The sequence below is a fragment of the Pristis pectinata genome, chromosome 9 (assembly GCF_009764475.1).
Source record: "Pristis pectinata isolate sPriPec2 chromosome 9, sPriPec2.1.pri, whole genome shotgun sequence".
In the NCBI taxonomy this organism is placed as follows: Eukaryota; Metazoa; Chordata; class Chondrichthyes; order Rhinopristiformes; family Pristidae; genus Pristis; species Pristis pectinata.
In genome coordinates this window covers 76,723,766-76,744,691 of record NC_067413.1, presented here as the reverse complement: position 1 = coordinate 76,744,691, position 20,926 = coordinate 76,723,766, and the positions used below count along the sequence as shown (strand labels likewise).

The 20,926-nt window shown below is 39.1% G+C and overlaps 1 protein-coding gene across 1 annotated transcript in view; it reads left to right on the top strand.

The window, feature by feature from the left end:
- LOC127574074 (aspartyl/asparaginyl beta-hydroxylase-like) overlaps positions 1–20,926 on the top strand; it is a 180,044-nt gene that overhangs the window by 66,923 nt on the left and 92,195 nt on the right. The window contains 8 exon segments of the mRNA XM_052022718.1: positions 1,577–1,693; positions 3,837–3,887; positions 5,090–5,143; positions 8,415–8,462; positions 8,550–8,594; positions 8,675–8,725; positions 14,299–14,346; positions 15,580–15,624. Of these exon segments, the coding sequence (XP_051878678.1) occupies positions 1,577–1,693; positions 3,837–3,887; positions 5,090–5,143; positions 8,415–8,462; positions 8,550–8,594; positions 8,675–8,725; positions 14,299–14,346; positions 15,580–15,624 (459 nt within the window).

Genomic DNA, 20,926 nt, shown 5'->3' with positions numbered 1-20,926 from the left:
GGAAATGTACTTCAATAGCTCTTGGCTCCTCGTATGGGAATAGGATATTATTAAACTTGTAACTTTGTTATTACGGTCATTTTGAATGTATATGTTACAGTTACCCTTGTTATTTGTCATGGAATCATAGTATGGTTACCATACAGAAAGAGGCCAATTGGCATATTGTGTCTACACTGGTTCTCTTCTGGAGTAATTATCTAGTTCCACTTCCTGCTCTCCACTCTGCAGAGCTGTGTATTTATCCAATTCCCTCATGAAGGACACAATGGAGCCTGCCTCCACCACATCTGCAGGTAGTGTGTTACATGATCCAACCCCACAATGCATTTTTTTTTACAAGGATCCTCGTATCTCTCGATTTTTTTTTTTCCCCCCTTCAGACTTGTGGCCACTAGTACTCAACCCCTCCACAGCTTCCCACTATCCACTCTGTTCATATCCCTCATCATTTTATATCCTCCTATCAAATTTCCTCTCATCTTTCTCTAAAGAGCAGTCCCTGACTGTAATCTAGCCTTGCAAAACAGTCCCTCAAGCCAGGAACCATGCTTATATAATAAGTGACTGAAGTGACCTTAAATGAATGGTCTCTAATTATCAACTGTTCTCATGTGAGTAGATATTATTTTGCCTAACATTCATCCACTTTAAGGTGGTTAGTGAAGAACTCATGTTTATTTTGCTCATTGAAGATGACCCACATGATGGGGAAAGTGATATCTAATTACATGGTTAGCCTATTTTAATGTCTATAGAAGATGGCATTGAACAGGAGGAGGAGAATATTAAAAATGGAAACACATTTTAGCAGTTTTATAATTCAGAACAAAAGACAGTTGTATTTTAATTTTACAGTGGTTAAAAGTATCTCAAGGCACTTGAGTGGAATGCGAGGAAATGAAATTTGGCCCTTTTTGTATGAGGTATTAATGCAGGTGATGAAAATCTTGGCTAAAGCGATGAAGTTTAAGGAGCAATTTAAAAAAAAGGTGAGAAAAATCAAGGGAAGGAATTCCACAGGTTAAGGCCTTGTCAGCTTAAGACATGCCTGTCAGTGGTGGAAGTCAAGAGATGAGATTGGAGGGGCACAAAACTGACTTTGTTAAAGCTCTCCTCACCTAGTGTGGTTACAGAAGTATAGGAGCAGGATAATCATGGAGCAAGTTGAATACTTTAAAATTGAAGTAGGACAGGACTGATGGCCAGTGTACGCTCATAAGCATGTGTGATATTGGTAATTGGGACTCGTTAAGAGCTTGGAGCTGGGTTGTGGAGTTCTGGTTTTCGCTACTAATAAATAAGCAAAAGGTTTTTGGAGTGGCATTAAATAAAAGGAATTAAGAACTTGGCCTACCTTGCTAGTAGAGTAGTGAAAAATTTAACCAAATATTAAATTACTATTTGATTCCTGTAGAATACTAAATAACTTATTGTGCTTGCATCTGTCTTTTTCGAATGCTGAGCTAATTGAGGCCAAAATAATTGTAATTGTGGTCTTCAGAATTGGATTCAAAGGTTGTCTGCGGTTAGCATTTGCACAAGTTTCAGAAGCATTCAATTTTCTTTTCTATAGAAGAGCCAGCAGAGGAGGAGCCAGAGCCAGAGCCAGCGGAGGAGGAGCCGGAGCCAGCGGAGGAAGAAACAAATGAATTTGATGCTGGGGCTGATGATTCAGACGGTCCTGAAGCAGGTGAGCTTTCATAAGCTATTGCTGTAGACCTGGACTTAAGTTAGATGTGGTACAAGAATCTCAATAGTTTACATAATTGAAGTATCTGTTTCAGCAGGACTTTAAGAAGCCATCTGTTACTTACCCAATGTGTATATATACATGAACCTTGTAGAACTGCAGGGTTCCAAATTAGTGCACTACTTTTACAGTACCTCTCAGCTGAGAGGGGAGGTGCAACAGTTGGCCATTGCAGCCCTTGATTGCAGAGGACAAAATTTGGCCAGGATTCCTCCTTGTTACTAATGACCTACAGTGGAAAGTGTGCATTTTTGGTATCTGTTTTGATGCCCCATTGGTGACATCGAGCTTGCTGAAATGAATTATTGAGGTTCATGCATGATTACCTGTTTGTTTTGCATCATCAGGATACATCAAATTACCTTGCAAGCAAAGACAAACTTTTGAAATGCATTCAAATGTGGCAGTTAAGCTGCATCAAGATCCTACAAACAGTAATTAGATGGCGAGTTAATGTACGTAGGAACACAAGAATTAGGAGCAGGAGTTGGCCGCCAGGTCCCTCAAGCCTGCCCTGCTATTCAATATGATCATTGCTGATTTATGCTGACCTCTACTTCTGTTCTATGCTAGTTCCCCATAACCTTTGCTTGATCTTTCAAATATTTATCTATCTCCATCTTAAATACAACTTATGATCTGATCTCTACTACCCTCTGGAATGGAGGATTCTGGAGACTTACTATCCTCTGAGAGGAGAGGTTTCCACGCACCTTGGTTTTAAATAATCTACCTCTTATTTTGTAGCCGTATCCCCATGTTTGTGACACTCCTAGTGGAAACATCTCAACATCTACTGTCTTTAATATCTTTTCAATATCTCCCAGTTATCATTAAGAGCTTTGACACACTCTTCACAGTGCCATGGGTTCATTTGTTCAGATCAGTGGTTTAATATCTGATCTGAAAGGTAGCTTGTTATGGCTGTGCTACATTGCCTCCTGAGTATAAACCTAGACTATGTGCTTATGTTTATGGAATAAAGTTTGAGAGTGCAGACCCTTTCAGAGGCCTGAATGTTACTGCTGAGCTAAGGCTAATGCAGTGACGGCAAATAACCATGGTGATTGGCGGGGAGAGAGAAGAAGACAAAGTTGGAAAGGGTTTGGGTTTTGCGATGCATGTCTGGGAGAGGGGAATTGTCATAGGAAGCTGAGTAATAAGCAGTGCAGAAGTCATTGGAGGCAACTTCTGAAGAATTTTTGTACAAAAAATGTAGATGGTGGGAGAGATCAAAGGTTTGGACGTAGTATTTGGGAGAATGAACTTTGTCCATTATTCCCAAAGCATGAAAACCTATGCCTGGATTTTCCTGGATCAGGAGTCAATGTTGTCCCCTACTTATCTGGCCCTGATATGGAGGGCTGTTCTTACTGGTCCTCTGTGCCCTGGAATCAGGCAGGTCCAGATGGCAAGAAAACTTCTAACAATGTTGCCCTGCGGCTTTGTCACTGGAAAGCATTGACAGCAGGCAGAGCTTGGGTTTCTGCCAAAGCTATGTGGCTTTCTAAAAGTTTTGCAAATGCTTCTGATATTCTGAAACACATGAAAACTCAAAATTGATGTACATAATTTTTAAAATGAAAACTATTAAAATATTTTTGTTTATTAATACACTTAGAAATCATGAAAAATGTTATACTATTGAAAAATAATTTTAAATATCTCACCACAATACTCCTCATTTCCCAGACCAAGAGCCCCTGTTGAAATAAATGGGGTCACTGATCCTACCCCCAAGTAATACCTGGTGTAGGATTGAGGATGTGATTCCCAGCAAGGCGAGACCCAGCTACTGGGCCATGTGGACCCCAACAATGGAGGATAGTGACAGATGCTGTTCCAGACTTGTACTGGGATTTTCATTGAATATTTGAACAGAAGCAACGTCCTCTGAAAATGCTGGCTATGGCCAGAAAGACTGTGCTAGTTCTGTTAGTGAGGTTTTTCTATAGTGTCAAGGTAAATTAAGTATGAAACTGAATCTAAACATAAAGAAGCAGGCAAATTTTATATTTTTATGTAAGGTGTTCTGAAAATATCTCATTCAATAAAATGATATTTTGATGCTTGAAATTTGCAGCTGAAGTTGAGTATGAGGCTGAATCTGATTATGAAGAAGCAGATATTCGAGGTTTGTACTCCTGTTATTTTTTTATTTAATGGGGATGTTTTCATTGGTTTTACTAAAACAGTAGTATTCTTTTGGACATAGTTAAAATTGTAGAACAAAAAGATGATGGATGGACACGTAGAATTTTTAGGTTGAGTTGCTCTACACGTTAGTTTCAGTTGGATATCGTGACCTAGAATTTTCAATGGGAATAATGGTGAGGCTCTTTGCACAGTGTGTGCATAATTAAACATGAAAAACTTAAAAGTTGCTTTCAATGGTCTCCTGATCTACTGAAGGTTATGTTAATATAGTCATCTTTGCTATTATCAGTGAAAATCAGTAAACTTAAAGAACTTGTAAGTTATTCTTGCTGTATAAAAAGAACACTGAAAATGTATTGTTGAATGAGTTGCAATTCCATTTTACCTGATGTAGTATTCAGCCAGAAAAATATCTCTGTAGTCAGGTGCAACTTCTGGGTAACCACAGATGTCACAAGCCACTCTCTAATGCTGGATGTGAGTCTGAGAAATCGCAGATTGTATGCTCCCTTGGTTCATCATGAACCTTGTGAGAATTGGCCAGGGAAGATGTAGTCACAAATAGAAAATGGGAAGAAGCTCCAGCTATGATTGAAGCTATGCCAATCTCTGCCACCCCGCCCCCCCCCCCCCACACACAGGTGCTGCTCAACTCAGAGTTCCTCCAATAGTTTGGTTCATATTATGACTTCCTGTCTTGAATGATTTTTCAGCAGCAACATAGCATTGATTGACACAGCCTCTCTTGAAGCTATTGAGTGAATCCATGATCTCACCACAAAACTAACCTGCATTTGCTCAATTGAATATTTGAAAATATTGTGGCTTTTTCAAACTTATTACAATATGTCAAGTTCATGATACTTAAGATTTAATTTCAATCTCAGTTGTATGCTCCATTCCATATTTTGTGCTCCAGAAATATTCAAATCATTGCTTTTTCCTTCCTGGATTGCTATAAGAAATATATCCAATGTGATTGGTTGTTCAACCTACTTGTTATCTCAGTGGCTGCATAAGCTGATTTTTGATAGCAACCAACATAAGAAAGGTGAAATGATGCCACAGGAGTAGTTTACAGGTTTCTGTGAGGTCAGTGACGTGCACTGTCACTTCACTGCCTGCAAGATCTGGTCTTGTATCTTGGAATATTAATGGGTATATTTCTTTTTTTTTAAGAAGAGTCTGTGTATGTGGAAGATGAAGCAGTTTCTGAAAGAGAAGAGATAGTAGGTATGTCTTGCTCTGTTTTATTCGTATCTATTCATAAAATTTAAGTTTCTGTTTCATTGGTACTTGAAAACTGCTTTGTGTTAAACAATAGAATAGTTCACTGATGGCTTTGACTCTCTCACTTCCTCCCGATCATGCCGCAAGTGCATTCTTTTTGGCTATGTTATTCTGGAAACCTGGAGAACAATCACTCTATTTCTCTAAAGCAAAGGAGGGCAAATTGATAACTCTGTACATCTATTTACCTGCTTAGCCAGAGGATAATACTAAGATCTGAAGATCATGTACGCAATAATAAGCTGGAACATTGTAGTGATTAATTTGTCCAGCCTGATGCTGAGTTTATGATGACTACGCTGCAGCACCAGTGTCAAGCCTTGAGCAACAGCCCAAGCACTCTGTTAGCTGATTTATTCTGGTTGCATTTTGTGAAGGATAAAGTCTGTAAAGAGCTATTCTTGATGTAGGCTCAATGATTAATAATTAGCATCCTTCTATTCATCATGTATGTTTCCTGTTTAGAAATTATTCCACAAGATTATATAGTTCAGTGGTATTTATTAACAAGAATTATACATGTACCATAACCATTACTGGATGAGTTATCATTTGCCTTTCAGATATCTGGGAAGAGGACTGCTAGGGTAGTAGTTAAAATACTCATCATTTTATATTATAGGATACAATGTTCTTTCCACTGAAAATTTCACCATAAGTGCAACTTGTAGCGGTTGCTACCGTGGAATGAACACAAGGCACTAGTTTCAGAACAGAACTGGTTTATTTTCATGCCTTGCGTGGGCCTTTTAAGAGAGCCTGTTCCCGCCCACTCAAAACAGCAATGACGTATACGCCACATCATCAAACCTTTCCCGCGCGCAGGTTCTCCCTGTCGCTGGGGGAAGACAAAGGCCCATCGCCATCTTGGGCCTCGCTTCTTCAATGATTTGCGACCTGACTGCCGAGCCGGTTCGCTTGCTCGGACAGTGAGTCGCTACACAATGCCCCCCCCCAGAACCGGCGATACGGTCCCCAAGGTCCGTGGGCTGTGTTGTCGTCCATTGTGCAGGTCCAGAATCCATTTGGACCGTCAGGGTCACGAATGTAGCGGTTGCTACTGCGGAATGAACACAAGACACTAGTCGTAGAGTTTCAGAACAGAACTGGTTTATTTTCCCACCTTGCGTGGGCCTTTTAAGAGAGCCTGTTCCCGCCCACTCAAAACGGCGATGACCTATACACCACATCATCAAAGCTTTCCCTCGCGCGGGTTCTCCCTGTCGCTCGGGGAAGACGAAGGCCCACCGCCATCTTGGGCCTCGCCGCTTCAACGATGCGCAACCCGACCGCCGAGCCGGTTCGCTTGCTCGGACGGTGAGTCGTTACAAACTCATATTTCCAACAGGACCTAAATTTAAAACTAAAGTCCTTGCATTGCTAATTGTCAACCTCATTCACAGATACTGGGTTAATAACTGCTTGGATGCTGGCCATACTTAACACTACTTCACTTTTACTTTTCTAACTGCTGTCCTGCTTCTGTGTTGACTGCTACTCTGTCATTTAGTCTAGAATTAACTGAAATTTCTACTACTTCAACGTTGGGAAAACCAAGGTTATTGTCTTTTTCTCGCTGAAAATAAACTGGACCCTCTATCATTTTCTGTGTTAGGCCAGTTCACGTTGTTTACAACTTTGGCATCCGATTTGGCCTTATCATTTTGCCGTCTGCTTAATCACCAGTCTTTGCCCAATATCTGATGTTGCCTTTATTCATCCTTTCATCAATCCTAGGTACAATTATTCCAATAGAACAGAAGAGTACAGCACAGAAATAGTCCCTTTGGCCCACAGTGTTTTGCTGAACTAACTAAATTAGTTATCAAATGCCCAACAAATCCATTCTGCCTATACGATGTCCATATCCTTTCATTTCCCACACATTAATGTGCCTATCTAAGAGCCTCTTGAATGCCCCTATCATATTTGCCTCCACCACCACCCCAGGCAGTGCATTCCAGGCACCCACCACTGTGTCCTGCACATTTCCTTTGAACTTAACCTCTCTCACCTTAAATGCATGCCCTCTGGTATTAAACATTTCAACCCTGGGCAAAAGATACTGGCTGTTTACTCTATCTATGCCTCTCATAATCTTATAAATTTCTATCAGATCTCCCATCAGCCTCCGCCGCTCCATAGAAAATAACCCAAGTTTGTCCAGCCTCAGTTTATAGCCTCTAATCCGGGCAGACCCTCTAATCTAGGCAGCATCCTAATAAACCTCCTCTGCACCCTCTCCAAAGCCTCGACATCCTTCCTATAGTGGAACGACCAGAACTGAATGCAATACTCCAGATGCAGCCTAATTAGAGTTTTATAAAGCTGCAGCATAACAGTAGCGTAGTGGTTAGCGCGACGCTATTACGGCACCAGCGATCAGGGTTCAATTCCTGTCGCTATCTGTAAGGAGTTTGTACATTCTCCTGTGTCTGCGTGGGTTTCTGCTGGGTGCTCTGGTTTCCTCCCACGTGCTAAAGATGTACGGGTAGGTTAATTTGGGGTTTAAAATGGGCAGCGTGGACTTGTTGGGCCGGAAGGGCCTGTTACCACGCTGTAAAATAAAATTCAAAAAAATTTAAAAATTTAATTTAACTTCCTGACTCTTGAACTCAATTCCTTAACTAATAAAGGCAAGCATGCTACATACCACCTTTACCACCCTATCAACCTGTGTGGCCACTTTCAGGGAGCTATGAATTTGGACCCCAAGTTACCTCTCCTCATCAACACTGTTAAGGGTCTTGCCATTAACAGTGTACTGTCTCTTTACATGTGATCTCCCAAGGTGCAACACTTCACATTTGGCCGGGTTAAACGCCATCTGCCATTTCTCCGCCCATATCTATCTGTATCCTTTGCCAGTCTTCTACACTATCCACAACAATCTTCACTTCATCTGCAAATGTCCACCTGTCTGGCCTTTCTTTAACTTTGTAAATTTTAGTTCATATAAACTTTTTTTTTGTGTTGGCTGTGGTGTTGGTTCCTTAGATTTTTATCTTGGCCTTCTCTTCATTTAAGATGTTCTTGAAAACTTGTATCTTCCTAGCTTTTGATGAAAGCTCCTTTATTTTTTCCCTTTTGTATATGGTTCATTTCTCTCTTTTTTTTCTGAAAAGCCCTAGGACATCTTACTATGTTATTACAAAGGCATAGCCAATCATATTGCTATTACACCCCAATCATGATGAGTATCTGTTACTTTCAGGGGATTCTGAACCTGAAGTTGTAGGCGTACCTGAAGACTCATTCCCAGGTAGTTTTTGTGCACTATTTCTACAGCAGACATTAACATTTAAAGGAAAAGCCAATCATTTTACAGAAACTTTTTTTATTCCTTCAGAGTCGGAAGTGAGAGAGGAAGAAGTTGATGATTACACTACTTCAGGTTTGCAATATTACCAATAAACATGTTCATTTCAATAACTGCAGTACTGAACCTGGTAACAAATGTTCTTTATGTTGTAGATGAAGCAGTGCTCAAGCCTGAAGAAGTAGTCTCTGAACAAGATATTCCAGGTATATATTACTTATTTTATACAACTATGTGAGCTGTGGTGATCTGAAGGAATTGTGTCCGTAATTAGCTGGAGTTCTTGTCTATGTGTGCTTCTGTAATGAACAAGAGTACTGACAGAACTGTGGTTGTTCACAGAAAATTTACAGCACTGAAGTGGACTGGTCCATTGTGTTTGCGCTGGTAGAAAAAGAGCAACCTATCCCAATCCCACCATTTAGCGGTTGGGCTTAGCCCTGCAGGTCATGGGTCCACCTATAAGTGTACTCTGCAGGTACACATCTAAGCATTTATAAAATGTGATGAGAATTTCTTCCTCCACTACTCTTTCAGGCAATGAATTGCAGGCTCCTGCAATTCTCTCAGTGGGGGAGAAAAATATTTTCCTTCTCTCCCCTCTGTCCCCTCTGTTTAAAATACTTTAAATATGTGACTCATCTGCCAAAGGAAATAGATCCTTATTGAGCTGTTTAGCCTCTTCATAATTTTATACACCTCAGTTAAGCCTCCTTCATTTATCTTTTCTCCAAAGAAAAACTGCCCTAATTTATCCAGTCTTTCTTCGAGCTAAAATATTTAAGTCCTGGCAACATCCTCGTAAATCTCTTCTGCACCATCTTCAGTGTAGTTGCATGTTTCCTGTAGTTTGATGACTGGAATGTACGAAGCACTCAAGCTGTGGGCTAACCAGCATGCTATGCAGTTCTATCATAACTTTCGAGCCCTTGTATTTTATGCCTTGGCTAATAAAGGAAAGCATGCCATATGCCTTTTTAACTGTCTTTTTTTTTCTCCTGCTACTTTTAAGGATCTTTGAGCATAAACTCCAAGTTCCCATTTTCTCTCCACATCACACAACATCCTGCCTTTTCTGTATATTTCAATGCCATGTTGTACTTCTCCAAATACATTACCTCGCTCTTTGGATTAAATTCCATTTGACATAATTATGCTCAAATGACCAAGCCATTCCTGTCTTCCTGCATCCAAAAGCTTTCCTCCATTAACTATCTAGCCCCATCATTAGGTCTAAGTCATAGATAGATAGCTCTGTGAAGTCCAACTAGTAACAAAAAGATTGCCCCTCAACCATTACCCTCTGCTTCCTGCCACTGAGCCAGCTCTGGATCCGAAGTTTTCTCATCTCTTGGATCCCATAGGCTTTTACTTTTTTGACCAGCCTGCCATTTGGATCTTGTCAAAAACTTTGTTAAAATCCGTGTAAATAACTTCAAATATGCTGCCCTCATTGATTTCCCCCTTGGTACCTTCTCAAAAAATTTGTCATTAGTCTGACACAACCTTCCCTTGACAAAACCATGTGATTTGTTGCTGATGGATTCTATTATTCTAATTCAGATTATTCAGCATGGAAACCGGCCCTTTTGGCCCACCTCATCCAAGACAACCATAGTGCCTATCTATGCTAACCTTGTTTGCCTGCATTAGGTCCATATCCTTTTATGCCTTTCCTATCCAAATACCAGTCCAAATTCCATTTTAATGTTGCAAATGTACCTGCCTCCAGCACCTCCTCTGACAACTTGTTCTGGGTAATACAATCTGTGTGGAAAACCTTGGCCCTCCTTTAAATTTCTCCCCTCTCACCTTAAACCTGTGCCCTCTAGTTCTAGATGCTCCTGCCCTGGGAAAAAGACTCTTGACTATCTATTCTATCTATGCCCCTCTTAATTTTGTAAACCTCAATAAGGTCACTCCTCAGCTTCCTATGTTCCAGTGAGAATAAACCCAGACTATCCAATCTCTCCTTATAATTACAGCCTTCCATTCCAGGCAACATCCTAGTAAATCGCTTTTGCATTCTCTCTATTGCTACCACATCCTCCTTGTAGTGTAGTGACCAGATCCGTACACGGTACTCCCAAGTACGGTCTAGTCGATGCTTTGTACAGCTTCAATGTGACCTCCCAACTCTTGTACTCAATGTTTTGGCTTATGAAGGCAAGCATATCAAATGCCTTCTTCAGTATCCTATCCATCTACGTTGCCGTTCTCAGAGCTGTGGACTTGCACGGTAGTGTAGCGGTTAACGTAACGCACCAGCGATCGGGGTTCAATTCTGGCCACTGTCTGTAAGGAGTTTGTTCTCCCCGTGACTGCGTGGATTTCCTCCGGGTGCTGCGGTTTCCTCCCACATTCCAAAGATGTACAGGTTAGGAGTTGTGGGCATACTATCTTGGTGCTAGAAGTGTGGCGACACTTGCGGGTTGCCCCCAGAACATTCTATGCAAAGATGCATTTCACTGTGTGTTTCGATGTACATGTGACTAATAAATAAATCTTATTTCTGTACAGCAATGCTCCTGAGGTCCTACCAGAATTTGACTTCCCAAAGTGCATTACCTCACACCTGAATTAAATTCCATCTGCTATCGTTCTGCCCAACTTTCCAGCTGATCTGTGTCCTGTTGTATCCTTAGACAACCTTCTTCATTATCTATGACTTCACTGATTTTTGTGTCATCTGCAAACATACTAATTGGACCACATACATTCTCATCCAAGTCATTTGTTTATTTAAAGCTTCCAGCACCTATCCCTGCAGTACTTCTGGTCAGAGAACACCCATCCACCACTACCCTCTGCCTCCTATCGTCAAGTTAATTTTGAATCCAGTTTGCCAATGTGTCTCGTATCCCTTGTGTCTTAACCATAACCTTAACCGTGCAGGACTTTGTCAAAAACCATTTTTAAAAAAAAAATTCCCTGTAGACCATGTCTACCATGCTGCGTTCATCATTTTTCTTTAGTTACCACCTCAAAAAATATCTCTCGGGTTTTGTGAGACATGATCTTCCCTGTACAAAAACATGTTATCTCCTAATCAGTCCCTTCCTTTCCAGGTGAACATAAATCCTGTCTATCAGAATCTTCAACAACTTCCCTACCACTGTGAGGCTCACCAGCCTGTCACTTCCAGGCTTCTCCCTGTGTCTTTTTTGAACAAGGGACAACATTAGCCATCTTCCAGCCTCTGGTACCTCTCCCTCTCCCATAGCTAACAAAAATGCAAAATATCTGTCACAGCCCCAGCAATCTCCTCCCTTGTTTCCCTTGGCATCCTGAGATGTATCCCATCAGGCCCTTGGGAATTATCCAACATAATGTACAAACATATTTCCAGCACTTTCTGCTTCCTGATAGGGATGTGCTCCAGAATGTCAGCATATTTGTCCCTTAACACTCCATCCACCACATCCTTCTCCCTACTGAATACCAGTGAGATGTATTCATTTAGGATTCCGATCATATCTCCTAGTTCCGCACCTAGATTACTCCTTTAATTCTCAAAGGGACCTATTCTTTCCGTAGCTACCCTTTTCTAATACACTCAAAAGGTTCTGGGTCAACCCCTTAATCCTACTTGCCAGTGTCATTTCATGGCCTCTTCTTGCCCCTCTTTCTTAAGTTCTACTATTCCCTTTTAACCTTGAAGGACTTGTTTGACATCAATTTCCTACACTTCTTTGCTCTGATCAAACCTTCAATATCCTTGTTAACCAAGGTTCCTTAAACTTTCCACCTTTGCTTCTTGCCCTAATTGGGACATACTGACTCTCAACTCTTTATCTCATTTTTAAACACCTCTTATTGGAAGTTGTTTTCCCCTCTAGCAGTTGCTCCTATAATGTCCTTTTTGAATGAATTCCAAAAATCTGCCAGCCATCAAAGTTAAACTAGCTCTCCTGCAATTGCTTGTCTTTTTAAACAATGCACTGTTAGCGGCCCTCCAATCCTCTGGCACCCTTACTGCAACCAGAGAGAATGGGAAAAAATGTAATCAGAGTCTCTATCTGAGCTTTTAACAGTTGGGAAATGTTTCATCAGTGCCTGGTGATTTATTCACTTCCAAAAGATAAACTCTTAATATTTTACTATTTATCGCATCCAATATTTTCCTCCTAAATTACAGCATTGGCATCATCTACCCTTTATGTCGGCAACTGCGAAGTATAAGTTAAGAACCTTAGCCACAGAAGCTCTGTGCATAGATTATCTTTTTTCCTTTTATTTGGCCCTACTCTCTTACTCTTTTGATCTTTATGTAGGGCAAACCTCTTTGGATCTTCTTTGATTTCACTTGTCAGCATTATTTTACACCCCCCTCTTTATTTCTCCCTTGGTTTGTTCACTCCACTTTCTATACTCTTGTAGGTATTTTTCCTGTATTAAGCTTTCAATATCTTGCATAAGCTTCTATTTTTTTTATCTTATTCTCGTCTGAGGACATAATTTTACTCTGAACCCTTTGAATCCCCTCTTCAAATGCCTCCTGTTACAATAAGACTGATTTATTTTCAAGTAGCTCTTTCCAGTCCAGTCAAAGTAGCCTTCAATCTAATTTAGAACCTTTATTTTTATTCAATCTTTGTCTGTTTCTATAATCATTACTAATTGTAAACTGAATTGTGATCACTGCTATAATAAATCCCTTTCAAAGATGATCCTTCCAATTTCCCAGTTTGTTTCCCTTGAACTAATTATACCCTTTATTTCTGGACTTGCAAACTACTGGCTTTAAAAAAACAAAAGCTCTCCTGAATATAGTTCGGGAATCTTGTGCCCTCTACATTATTAACACTGACTGTATGCTAGAATTACTGCCCTGGTACTTTTGCATTTGTCAGAAATTTGCCTTTTTAATTTTATTTATTCATTCGTGGCTGGTGACTGGTCCCCAATTTGTGCCATCCACTAAAAACATTGTCTTGTAACAGCTACTGTTTAAGCTCTGAAGCCCAAAATTTGAACTCTTCCAGCTGATGACACTTGCTGGACCTGTGGTTGTCCAGGATGTGTGGAGCATCTTAAGAGTTTTCACATGGCAGAGGATGTGTGTTCCACTGGTCTGAGTTTCCTGGCCTTGCCTTTATTTATTACATTAACTCACAACTGTTCCTTGTCTACAATGTGGGAATTGTTGCAGGCATCTTCCTTTTCTTTCCCCTCCTCTCTTTATATACCGCACTTTTTTAAAAAGAAAAATGCAGTAGAATCTAGTAGATGCGTAGAAAAATCTTCAACATTCCTCTGTTGTCAGGGTGACCTGCTGTTATTTGATTGGACTTAAATGGATTACAGAAATCTAGATAGAAGCATCTACCTTCTCAAATTGCTGAAGTAAGGTAAATCTTTGAGGAAGGTCCAACAATGGAACAGCATTCACTTTCAAAAAGCTGCTTTGTGAATGCACCTGTTATATGGTGCACAATCTCTTCTACATTATAAATGGAGCAAGTTCCACATCATGGAATCTCAGGACTATACTAAGAAATATTTTGTTTGAAAGTTGTTTGATGTCAAACATTTAACTGCCTATAGGGCAAAAGTTGATGCTTCAGTGCAACTTATTCTTTCCAGTTTGATGAAAATTGCCACCTAATTCTGCATTAATGATAAGTTAAATTTGTAAGAGACGCTTCAAGAAGTTGATTTTTTTAAATGTATTTTTAAACACTATACTGCTAAAACTAGGTTATGAATATGTCTTGGAGGGGAATGCGGCTTTGACCTTCATTATGTTACAAAAGTTACTTTCTTTATTTCCCAAAAGTATATGAATCTGAAACTGAAGATTTCTCTGATCAAATGGACGGTGAAGGTAAATTATCATGTCTTTATTTACTTAGTGCATTGTTTTTTGTGTTCAGTGAATGATTGGTTTTATTTACTTAAGATGAATGGCATGAAGCATGTTGATCTTTGCTTTTCCAAGTGAATGTTTTATTTTGTTTGCAGATTATATCAAAAATGCACTTGTCAATCTTATTGCTATCCAAGCTCTTATATTGTTGAAATGTGTGAGAAATGATTTCAGATCTGGCGTAAAATGGTGTCATTTCAAAATGCAGCTTATTCTTTTCAGAGGGCTGGTTATTTGACGTGTTTAAATGCTGATTTTTTTTGTGTGGGTGTTTTTAAATGAGGTGAAGTAACAGCAATATCTGTACTATTGCGAGTATTGGCACTGGATTGGCTGGACTTCAGAAAGATTGTGCAAGCGCTGCAGCCGACTGTCAACAGTAATTCAGTGGTAGCACTTCATACTGTGTCAGATGAATGAGAGATTTTGTCCTCCAAAGAAGAAATTTAATTGCAGTATCTAGTCTGACACTAGTCCCACACTTATGAAGTGCAACAGTGTCTGAGCTGCTCTGTTTGTTTGGATGAGACATTAAATAAGCTCCAACTGGAAATGAAAACTAATGCAGATGCTGGATATCTGAAATAAAAACAGAAAAGAAGGGTCTTTGACCTGAACCATTAATTGTTTTTTTCCATAGATGCTGCCTGATTTGCTCAGTGTTTCCAGCATTTTCTGTTTTGCATTAAATTAGCTCCTCATCCATCTCTGCAGGTGGATAACAAAAATATCCTATATATGATAACAGTATCTCTTTTTGAGAGAATTAGTAATAAATAAGCGTGATACTGCAGTACTTGTCCACTGAAAATCCACTAAACGTGGCAGAGAAGATCAGGGTTGTTTTTAAAAGCTTATTACTCGCATCCTAAAAATTGTTCTTTCACTTTCTAATTATTGCCAAAGATTTTAAAACTTCATTTTTAACTTTAATCATATCTTCCTCATTTTATCCCTCTTATTTTGCATTCTGTCTGGATTTGTACATTCTAATTGGTTTAGACGCTATTGTTCAGTAACGGTTCTTCAGTCTGAGCAGTTACAGAGTAAGCTGGTAAGAAAGCTGTTATGAGTTGCTGTGATAATTTCTTCTTTGAGCACAAAATCTAGTCCATAAATAGAACAAATGTGTTTAATTCTCAAACACAGTATAGTTTCAAATTTTCAATTAATTTTTATCTATACTTGCAGGTGAAATAGAGGAAGACATGCCAATCAGTGATGAATTTATTGAAGGTATATTTTGGCTTTCAGCTCAAGTTTGTATATTTTCCTTTTCCTTTGTTGTTTTGACTGATAATCAGTATGCTGAAGTATGGAGAAATATTTAACGAGGATTTGAGTCTTGGCGATTGTTGGAATGGTGGTGTGGAGTAGAATAACATCTTATTTTGTGAGATAGTAAGGAAACTTTCATAGTGAGCTGAAATCTGTTGCGTTATAATGAGTGTTATATCATGTAGTCCACGTCATTATAATGCAGTAGATCTGATTAGTACAATGACCACTGCATTACAGGGGGTTGTGTTGCTGGATCTGTATCTAGCTTTTCCAGAATGCGAAGCCACGTCATCTCTGCATGTGTCAAAAAAAACACAAGATAGGGGAAAAATGTTGTTTATTACCTTTATTCCGTATCTCAAATTTTTTTTAGTGATTTGTGAATACTGTACAGCTGTAATGCAGAGGTCGCTGTGCAGGGAGAAAAATAATTTTTTCTTTGCCTCTTTCCCATTTGATTTTTTTTTGTTTCATTTCCATCCTGCAGTTGTTTATTTCCTCTCTATGATGCATATTCTTTCTTTCTCTTTCTAAAGTTTTATCTTGTTTCTGGTTCTCTCTTTCTTTTTTTTGTATCTCCTTCTTTCATTCTTCCCTCCTTGGGTTTTCTCTAGCCTTTTTATAATGTACCTTTACTGATTTACTCAATTGTGTGAAAATTGGCTATGGCTTTTTTTTAGCAATCATTGCCAGTGACCCACTGACTGTAAACACCAACCACAGAATCCAATGCCAATTAAAATTGATCCTTGATTGCTATTTTTGTGAACTGCTGTTGCCTTTCACAGATGCACAAATAGGTTGTATATTTTGCATTTTCTTTTTAGTATCCAGTCATTTATCTCACTGGCAGCTATCCTAAAGGAGGTCCTGGAACTGGCTAGAAAAAAGGGTACAGTGAGAACCAATTTCTACTCAATATCCTATTTCTTTCCATTTAAAGTCCACAGGAAAAAGAGAACCAACATTTCAAAAGATGCAGGTTATTTAAGGTTAGAGTTAAAATTGAAAAATATGGGGGAATTGAGCAGAGTGAAGTGGGTCTGTGGTTGGGTCTCTAAGTAATCATGTATCTTGATTGTAATTTGAGAACAAGAGATTTGTGTTGCTGGGTCTACAAGCATTGAGCTTTGATGCTGCAAAAGTAGGTTTCAGCAATGAAATGTAAGTGCTAAGGATTAGAGAGACATTCAATAATTTGTGCATCTTGGGGGTGAGGGCTGGCGGTTTGGAGGAGTGAGAGAGAGCAGGAAGCATTGACAGAAGGAACTAGAAGAAAGTTAAATTGCAATAGGATCCCAGAGTATTAGGTTATTGACATACCAAAGTTAATTGCTGCAAGAAGCAACAATCAAAGAGATGGCAGAGGAGAAGCAACTGAAAAGGCAGTGAAGTATTTGGATAGAAGTGGCCAGAATTGCTGAGAGAGATTGAAATCTGTTTAAAATGTGACATGAATTACCTGGGAAGGGCAAAGAGTGACAGAATCTATTTTGCTTTCTCAAGGAAACATATCTTGTACAGAAAGCTGGCCTGATTTTGTTTACAGCTTGTTAACCACAGAGCTATTTCAGTGTTTCTCAACTACCAGTGCCTGTTTGCAGCAGCATCATGGCCAGTTGTGTGAGATTGGATGGATAAGTAAATAAATATATTAAGAGATTTGATTATCTTACAAGGATTGAAATTCCTGAAAGTCCAAACAGCTCATAGAAAGTTTACATTCAGATATGTTATCGATCCACTTCAAGTCTTCCATTTAAAATTGTTTGTGTTCTTCAACTGAAGTTAACAGAGAAGTTAGAAAAGACATGGAAGTGTTGGGCTTTCAACAGAAAGTACAACACTGCTTATAACATGTATAGGTTCCTTCCAGTTGGGGAAGGAACCAAACCTTGGTGTTATGATTGTGAGCAGCAATACCATGAAATCTTCAAAAATGATTGGTCACATTGAAACCAAACACTCAAATGTTTTTTAAAAAAAAAAGCCCAGTGAATTTTTTCTATTATCTCAACAAAAACTACTCATTACTCCAGTGGCACCACTGCGCGGTATTTTGCATTGATATAGCAGCTGCAAAGGTAAACACTCAGGTGTAGTGGCCAGTGTGATGGAAATTGCATCGGGTGCTGAAACAGCACATTGCTCCTTTCATAGAAAGGTACTGTTAGCCAAGAAGTTGTCTCCTGAGTTTAACAATGTCCTCTCTATGGTAACTAAAATTGGTAATTTTATGATTGCAAATACTCCCAATTCTTGCATCTTTGCTGCTGCATCGGAAGAAATGAGGACTGACCAGTGCCACGTGCTGAGGTGTGGTGATTCTCCTGAAGTACTAAACCAATTGCATAAACCGCAACATGAACTTGAAGACCTTTTGTCTCAAAAAGAATCTCCTTTGGTGGAATACTTCCTGGATTTACGATGGTTCACCAAGCTAACTTATCTGAAAGATATATTTTATCACTTCTTGTACCTAAATCTGTCTATGTAAGTAAGTGCATCCAGTGTATTTGAACCTGGTTGCTCCTTTTATTTGGAGTGAGAGGAAATAAGTTGTTCAGTGTAGGATGGAGGTATCAAGAGAGTGGGTATAGATGGTAAAAATTGAACTAGTTGGGACAGGGAAACTATTGAACTTTTTTGGATGAAAGTGGGAAGATGCTGGTCAAGAGGAGAAGGAATAGTACCAAGGTAGGTGTTGTGACTGAACTGAGTCACTGGAGACACTGAAGTTGGTAAATAAAAGGTTTTTATTCACCACGACAAGCAGGCATTCTTTTGGAGACCCACTCAATAGAATATCCCTGAAGCGGCAATAAATCCAGCTTTTATACACTGAGAAAACGGGTGAGCTAGTGCTGCGGGCCAGTGCTCTGTGGACAACACTGTTTGCAAAGTTGTCTTTGTAATTTCAAAATTGAGTACTGTTTGCAATTTATATTAGATCAGGCTTTTTTTTTTGAAGACTTTGTTCTTATTTGAATTAATACCGGCTGTATCCACGTAATTCCATAACTCTGGAATCCCTAACAGTAGGAAAAGAAACTGACCATTTCAGCTACCTTCCAGGGTGATGATGAAGCACAAAACAAATCAAGTTTACTGTCAGATGCACAAGTACATGTATGCACAGGTGCAATGAAAAACTTACTTGAAGCAGTATCACAGGCACACAGCATCATATAAGCAGCATTCACAAGAAAAACATAAATTATACACAATTTTTCCAAGAAAGGACACAATTAGAACAAATTTTTTTAAAAAAAGTCCATTTTATGCAAAGTGATCAAGGTAGCCATAGTGTTGCTAAACTGTAGTGATTAGGGTTTTACTGGTTAGTTCAAGAACAGAACGGTTGAAGGGTAGAAGCTGTTCTTGAACCTGGTGGTGCAGGCTTCTGTACCTCCTGCCTGACGGTAGCTGCAAAAAGATGGCATGGACTTTATGGTGGGGACCTTTGATAGATTTTGCCACCTTTAGACAGTGCCTCCTGTAGGTACTACCAGTGGTGGAGAGAAATGTGCCCGTGATGTATTGGGCAGAGTCCACTGCTCTCTGCAGCTTCTTACGTTCCTGTACATTCTAATTGCTGTACCAGACCATGATGCAACCAGTCAGGATACTTTCAACAGTACATCTGTGGAAGTTTGTTAGTGTTTGGTGACAAGCCAAACCTCCTTAACCTCCTAAGAAAGTAAAGACACTGAATCGCTTTCCTTCTGATCGCATCTATATGCTGGGCCCAGGACAGGTCATTTGATATGTTAACACCCAGGAATTTAAAGGTGCTGAGTCTCTCCACCACAGTTTTCCTTCTTTCTGCCTTCCCTGACTGGTGCATGTTCGCTCTCCTTCCCATCATCAGAAAATATGTTTGTACCTGAAATCATGCCATATTAGGTTTTCATGATTTTGATTGGCACCTGTTTGGATGCTGCTTTTACTTCTCTTTGCATAAAATATAAAAATAATATAAGATCTGGCACAGGAAGCTGTAAGAACATAGTTGCCAGGTGATGAGTGTTAAATTTACAAGCTTGTTTTAAATTTTATGGTTTTAGATGTAATGTGAGCAGTAGTGTATATTCTCAGTTTATTTCACTTAACTGTCATGCATGTTGACTTTTTGCTGGTTTAAAATGCACTATGTGAGGTAAAACTGGTGCATGCAAAGGATAGTTTAGTGTTTTCCAGATGCATTTGAGACATTTTGCAATTGGTATTTATCCTGGCTTTCAGCTCGTTTCGTGCTTCTAAACACTGATTCAGAACAGCATGCTGTTAAATGTTTATGCTGCTGATTGGGGAGATGGGATTGTTATTTAATGATTTTGCTTTGATATGTCTGAGTAAAATCTTTTTTTGATATGTTTCATTTTTAATAACTGATGATACAAAAGCTATCTATTAGAATGGAGATTATGCAGTTTGCAACAGAAATTCTTAATTCTGAAAAATGTGAGTTATAAAACCTCAAACCCTTTAATTCATTATGTATTTACTGGTCTTTTAAAAGAATTATTCTTAGTCTCATTCTCCTACACAATCCACATTTTTCTTTTAATGACTTTTCAAATATTTATATACTTTGATGTAGATCCTGCATGTTTCAATATATCTGGTCCAGCATCCATTGTCCTAACTTTTCAAAATAAGTCTTCTATTCCAAATAATTTTAAATTCATGCTATCTATTTACCAAGTCTAATCAGCCAAAATAATGACTTTAAAACTTGTGACTGCCTTTTTCAAGTCTCTCCATTTCCTCTCAAAATAAAATCATATAAGTGTTTTAACAAGAACAAAATGAAGTAATATGCCTGCTAAATTAAGTTGAAAAATCATGGGATTATTTAAAAAATTGGTTACTGATTTTTGACATGTTTGGAAATTATCAGGTGCCTTAACAGAGAGACTTTTTCTGCTGTAAGCTATACTATAATAATTATTTTAGAGGTTCTACCATGATGGCATGATTAACACTGACATCCAGGTTTCCTCCTCCCAAAATGTATTTATGTAATAGGTAGGTAACTCAAGTAACGTTCACTGTAGCTGTTCTTTGTTTCTCCTTTTACAGCCATCGTAGCCTTTGTTGACCAAGCTATCCTCTTCCAGCACCCCTCTGTGATCCACTGAATGAAGTCATGCTTGTATAGATCCTTTCTTAACAACTTAACTAATCCTTGCCAAAGCATCAACAATAATGGTTCTTCTACCAACCCCAGACCATTACCTTGGATTCTGAACTT